The sequence below is a fragment of the Lepidochelys kempii genome, chromosome 14 (assembly GCF_965140285.1).
Source record: "Lepidochelys kempii isolate rLepKem1 chromosome 14, rLepKem1.hap1, whole genome shotgun sequence".
NCBI lineage: Eukaryota > Metazoa > Chordata > Testudines > Cheloniidae > Lepidochelys > Lepidochelys kempii.
The window spans coordinates 51,241,941-51,248,398 of NC_136393.1; the positions used below are offsets into that span (position 1 = coordinate 51,241,941).

General features: G+C 56.7%; 1 protein-coding gene across 1 annotated transcript; it reads right to left on the reverse strand.

Annotated features, from left to right (window-relative positions):
- Positions 1–287: 287 nt before the first annotated feature.
- On the reverse strand, positions 288–5,961 carry ZBTB9 (zinc finger and BTB domain containing 9). Its single transcript, XM_078848781.1, has 2 exons — positions 5,829–5,961; positions 288–5,250 (listed from the first exon to the last, which is right to left on the reverse strand). The coding sequence occupies exon 2, from the start codon at positions 5,223–5,225 to the stop codon at positions 3,783–3,785; it is 1,443 nt and encodes a 480-aa protein (XP_078704907.1). The 5' UTR covers positions 5,226–5,250; positions 5,829–5,961; the 3' UTR covers positions 288–3,782.
- Positions 5,962–6,458: the final 497 nt, after the last annotated feature.

Here is a 6,458-nt window from a genome sequence, read left to right on the forward strand (position 1 = left end):
GCCTCGATTCAGTCCCGGGAGCCCATCGATGGGTGGGCCTACACGGGGTCAGAGGTCGCGGCCTGAGGCCTCGTTACAGGGGATGTCGGGGGGGGCAGGGGGCGTCTGGGGGAAGGCACGAGTGTATGCGGGATATGAGGGGGGCAGGGGGTGTATGCACCCCTGGAGGGGGCAGAGGTGTACAGTGCAGGTGTCCAAGGATGAAGCTGGTATCAGGGACAGGGTTTAGCCCTTTTTCCATCTGTAGCAGCCCTGAGAAGGTCAAAATGAAACTCTTGCAAATCTGCTTAGATTCCATAGCAAAATTTTATACAATATAGAGATTTGGGTTTGTACAAGTGCTACACACAAGAATCGTTGCACTAATTGGTTCACACCCTTCTCCTCAACCCTCCCTCTTCACAGAGCTCTCCCTGTCTGTTTCCCTCCATGCTAGTGTTTCTGAACCATCCTTGGGCCTCTGTGTCCCACAGCCCAAGGCAAGATTGATCCTCACCTAGCCCTCCCCTCAGGGAAGGAATCCCGCCAGTCCCTCAGTGTGAGGGGATTGTTTCAGAGCTCCTGGGCCCGTGACTCTCAGCTCTCTCCATTTGAATCCCCCTATTTGGTTCCCTTCACCATAGACCTTGGCACTGGCAACCTTGAGACACTAGTAGTTACAATCCTATCCCCGCCCCAGCCATTACTTTGCTGAGATGGCCAGATTTAGCTCAGTCTCCCCTCTGGCAGGGACAAAAGAAAACATGCAGAAAACTGAAGCTACTTGGGTCAGAAAAGCTTGGTGTGTATGGACCCCCTGCTAGAGCAGCACCCTGCTCTGGAACAAGCTAACCTGATTTGCATTCACACAGAGTGTTTCTGAGCTAGTCAACAGGGAAGGAATTAAAATCCTTGAACCCAACACATAGGCTACAGAATGTTAGGAACCATTAGTAAAGGGATAGATAAGAAGACAGAAAATGTCATAATGCCACTAAATAAATCCAAAGTATGGCCACACCTTGAATACTGTGTGCAATTCGGGTCCCCTTTCTCAAAAAGATACTAGAATTGCAAAAAGTATAGAAAAGGACTAAAAAAAAAATCAGGGGTATGGATCAGCTTCCATATGAAGAGAAAGTTAAAAGACTGGGATTGTTCAGCTTAGAAAAGAGACGACTAAGGGGGGAGATGACAGAGGTCTATAAAATCATGAAGGGTGTGGAGAAAGTGAATAAGGAAATGTTATTTACTCATTCCCATAACACAAGAACCAGGGTCACCCAATGAAATTAAATAGGCAACAGGTTTAAAAACAAACAAAAGGAAGTATTTCTTCATACAACACACAGACAACCTGTGGAACTCATTGCCAGGGTATGTTGTGAAGGCCAAAAGTATAACTGGGTTGAAAAAAGAACCAGATACGTTCCTGGAGGACAGGTACATCAATGGCTATTGGCCAAGATAATCAGGGATGTAACCCCATGCTCTGGGTGTCCCTAAACCTGACTGCCAGAAGCTGGGACTGGATGACACGGGATAGCCCCTCGATAAATTGCCCTGTCATATGCATTCCCTCCGAAGCATCTGGCACTGGCCACTGTCAGAAGACAGGATATGAGGTTAGATGGACCACTGGTCTGACCCAGCATGGCCATTCTTATGTTCTTAACCAAGAGCAGAGGCTTGTGGGGAGAGGTGTGTGTGCACAGCCCATGCAGGGGGACCCAGGGAGGTGCATACAGTTAAAAACAAGGGAGTGGCTTTTCCTCTTTGGGTGAGTGAGAAGGCTCAAGGTGTTATTCAAGGAAACAGATTCTCACCCGGGCCAGTGATGCCAGTGGGAAAGGGCATGAACCACAGCAAGGAACTGGTGGGAAGAAGAGGGCAAATAAAACAAGGTCAATAAGAAACACACCCATAGCAGGAAGCCAGGGACAAGAATGGGTGTGGCTGCTGAAGCCAGAAGATAGGGGGAGAAATCAAGCAGGGTAAGGGGATTGCAGAGGGGCTGACAACCCCAACCCCACATGGGTCATGGTCGAAGCGACCCAGGGACTTCAGCTCCACAAAACTGAACTCTACCGCTTGCTCTGAACATGTCATTCTGCCACCTGCTTTGTGCACCAGTCATTAGAAGGGTGCGCAAAGACCCACACTCTCTAGCGTACAGCACATTTACACCAGTCTCTACCCCTGTTCCCAACCCACCCTAGTCCCGTGCTGGGGCTCACAGGGGAATCTGAGTCCCCAGGCCTGGGATGTGGCACACAGCACAATGAAGGGGTTGGGAACGGAGTGGCTGAGCTGCTCTGGCAGGAGGGGGAGCTCACACTGGGCCTGGTTGGAAGGAGAGTGGGGTGACAGTGGGAGCAATACAGCCAAAAGCCTCCCTGCAGGACCAGGAAACCTGGGCAAAACCCACTACGGTTCTATCTCCATGGCTCTCACACTGAGCTTTTCCCATCCTGCCCATGCCTGCCACAGTGCTGGGGTTGGTAGCCTCCAGGTTACTGACCTAGCCAGTGGCAGCAACAGAAAAGAGTTATGTCTGTACCAAATGGTGAACGGCATTTGACTTTGATTTCTGTTTATGCGCCTCTCTCTCATTTTGTGCACTGTGTTGAAAAGCCAGCCTGACTTCGACAAAGCCAGTCTATTCCAGACACTGACCTGCCAGGGAAAGGACTATCAATGACTGGACCATCAAGGCCCATCAACTTTGGATGATTCAAAGACTGGCCCGATTCAGGGGACAATGTTTTTCTTCCCTGGGTCTCACAGGGCATGGGGTTGGAATATCCTAGACTGGGCACATGGTCCAAAAGTGTCAAAGACTAGGTTTAAGGGGAGTGCTCCTGGAGAAGGGTGGGCTGCCCACTGCCACACTCCACAAGACCAGGCTTGATGGAAAGAAGGCAGGAGGGACTTGGCCTTGTCTGGAACACTGACCAGAACTCAGTCTCACAGAAGGAGTGAGATCAGACTTGAGGGCAGCTCAGGACTGTGGTTTTCACAGATTTGTAACACTCTGCTGCTTTAAGACTAAAGTGTCTATGGTTAAGAAATCACTTTGCTGAGCCTGTGTTCTTTGCTTACCTACCTTATTGTCCCTAAGGGGTTAGTCATCGGCCCTGAGCACCCACAGCAAGGCAGATTCTGAGGGAACGTGTACAAACACTTGAGGGCTGGGGAAGACTGAGATGCTGGTTTTGGTGGCTAGGCTACAGATTCCCAAGTCCCAAGGGAAGGTGGCAGCCATGGAATCCACACCTGGGAATGTGCCTTATAAACCCAGAGCCAGGAACAGTGACACAGCTCTGCCCAGACGCAGCTGAGTGAAGAGTAAGTGGGATCCAGCAGTTAAGTTCACTCACAACAGAGCAGTACCCTTTCAGAGGAGGGCAGGGCCAGATTGGGAACAGGGATGTAATGTGGCTGTTAATCCCCTGCCTTGAGGTTCCCATCAGCCTCTTGCTCCACCCTCCTGCCCTGAGCTCCCACATTAGCCTGGGGCTCTCTCGCTTTCTCTATCTCCCCCCTTTGACCCATGGCAAGTTCTGTATGTCGGAAACACTAAGCCATGGAGCAGCATGGGGAGCCACCATGCTGGGGCCAAATCCCCTGGCCTGCCCAGCTCCCATTTGTGTCCCTTCATGTTTTGGTGTTCCTGGGGCCCTAGAGCAGGTTACCAAGCTCAGGAGGGCAGAGCTGCAAGGATACAGAGCAACAAAGCTCAGGGGCTGGATCAGGCCTAGAGAAGGCTGGCAGGAGTCCTCCACTCAGTCCCACCCCAGGTTTTATTTGTAGGTCCAGCAAGCAGTGGCCCAGCCCTGGCCCTTGCACAGCTCCTTGTGCTTGAGGAAGCAGTTCTGCACACGGAACTTGCGCCCACAGTCCTCGCATGAATACAGGTTCCCATCATGGGTCTTCATATGCTCCGTCAGGTGGTGTTTCAGCTTGAATTTCTTGTTGCAGACGGAGCAGCCAAAGGGGCGCAAGCTGAAGGTCAACATGATGTGCCGGTCACGCTTGGGCTTGACGGCAAAGCGCTTGCCACACAGGCAGCCAAACTTCTTTCCATCAGGCGCCGTCACAATTTTAACAGGTGCATGCACCACCTGGCCATGCACCGCATGGGCAATGATCTCATTGCCATGTAGGTCCACTGGCTTCCAGGAGCTCTGGGGGAAGCTGGCCTCATCGGAGGAGAGGGGCTGGGCCTTAATGGTGAAGCCAGGGGCAGCAATGGAGGAAGAGGAGGAGGTGGCACCAGTGCCCGGAGCAGGGACTATGTAGCTGACTTCACTGCTTGGCTGGAACTCTGCCTGGCACAGGCTCTGAACCTCAGCCATGCCCAATGCCCGCCCCTGTGCCAGCGACTTCAGAAAGCTGGCTTCACCTGGAGCACTCACACCACCTCCCAGTCCTGCCACTGTTGCCTCGTCAGGGTCAAAGCGCTCCTGCTTGATGTAGAAGATCTTGGGGTGGTCACGGGGTCCATGGAAGGCGCTGTCCAGCTCCCCTGAAGACGGCCCCTTGGAGCCTCCTCTGCCACCACCCTCTTCATCTTCCTCCAGTACAATCTTCACAGCCTTGTCCATTGAGCCGCTGCAGATCTGGGCCTGATGTTCCTCCTCCTCCTCCTCCTCCTCCTCCTCTTCCTCCTGTGACACCCGGATCTTCATCACCTCATTGTCAGGGCAGCCTGGTGCTGGCCGGCCTGATGACACCCCACCATGCCCAGGCCCCTCTGAGCTGCAGCCCCCTGGCTCCCCATCATCCTTCACAGCAAAATAGTTGCTGCTACTGGGGGACTGGCTCTCGCTTGCTCGGCTGGACCAGGGCCGGCAGGGGCCCCCCTCCAGCTCTTTAAGTATCTCAGAGCACTGGTCCACCACCTGCCACATCTGCAGCCCGCTGGCCACCAGCAGGTGACTGGGCAGTGCCTCCATCAGCAGCTTGAGGCGGCCAGAGTAGATGAGCTGTAGCAAATTCTCAAAGGCCTCTGGCTCAATGACAGTGGGCAGCACAATGCAGTTGGTGTCATTGAGGAGCAGCTTGTCATGGAAGTAGGGAGAGGAGGCTGCCAGCACGCTCTTGTGAGCCTGGAAGACCCGGCCCTGCACGTGGATGGAGATGTCACAGAACTTGCCCTCCAAGCGGTGCTTGTTGAGCGACTCCAGCAGCACCGCAGCATAGTGCGGGAACTCAATCTGGATGCTGCGGGTCTCGGGCTCCATGGCACCGCCTGCCCAGGGCAGGTCACTGCAACAGGAGAGACAGGGCGTGAAGGATGCTGAGGCTAAGAAAAACTCCCTACCCATGGTGCTGCCTGCCATAGGGATGGAGAAGAACTGTATGGGGAGTAGCAGAATGCAGGGAGGGGCTGGAGCCCCAAGAAACCTCCAACCCTGGCACTGCCTGCTGCAGGAGGAAAATGTTAATGGAGCAGGACAGATGGGGTGTTGGGGCCCAGAGAAACACCCCCACCTAACCCACCCTTTCCATGGCATCACCTGTTGTAGGAGAGCGCTGGTGCAGGGTGGTTGTGAGAAAGCACTGGGGGATCATTACAGAGCTTCAACCCTCCCATCCCCACTGTGGGGTCAGAGGGACCCGGACAGGGGGTAAAATGAGTGTTTCACAGACCAGGATCCTGAGAGCGGAAGCAGGGACCCTCAAACGCCCCCCCCCAGCACCTGCCCCACGGCAGTGCCCCCAGGGAACCCTACAGCTCTGCCCAGCATCACTACCCTACCGAGCACACAATCTGTCCGCCCCAGTGCCGTGTGCAGCCCCACGGCGGGACACTCCCCCACCCCAGCGGTGAACTCAGCTCTTACCTGCGGCGAGCTGTGCAGGAGGGCGAGTCCCAGCAGCGAGGTCTGCTCGGGCCAACCGACAGCGAGCCCCGGGAAACCCCGCCCCCCGCGCCCGGGCCAACCGAGAGCGAGCCCCGGGAAACCCCGCCCCCGGCGCCCGGGCCAACCGACAGCGAGCCCCGGGAAACCCCGCCCCCCGCGCCCGGGCCAACCGACAGCGAGCCCCGGGACACCCCGCCCCCCGCGCCCGGGCCAACCGACAGCGAGCCCCGGGACACCCCGCCTCCCGCGCCCGGGCCAACCGAGAGCGAGCCCCGGGAAACCCCGCCCCCCGCGCTCGGGCCAACCGACAGCGAGCCCCGGGACACCCCGCCCCCCGCGCCCGGGCCAACCGACAGCGAGCCCCGGGAAACCCCGCCTCCCGCGCCCGGGCCAACCGAGAGCGAGCCCCGGGAAACCCCGCCTCCCGCGCCCGGGCCAACCGAGAGCGAGCCCCGGGAAACCCCGCCCCCCGCGCCCGGGCCAACCGAGAGCGAGCCCCGGGAAACCCCGCCCCCCGCGCCCGGGCCAACCGAGAGCGAGCCCCGGGAAACCCCGCCCCCGGCGGCCGGGCCAACCGACAGCGAGCCCCGGGAAACCCCGCCCCCCGCG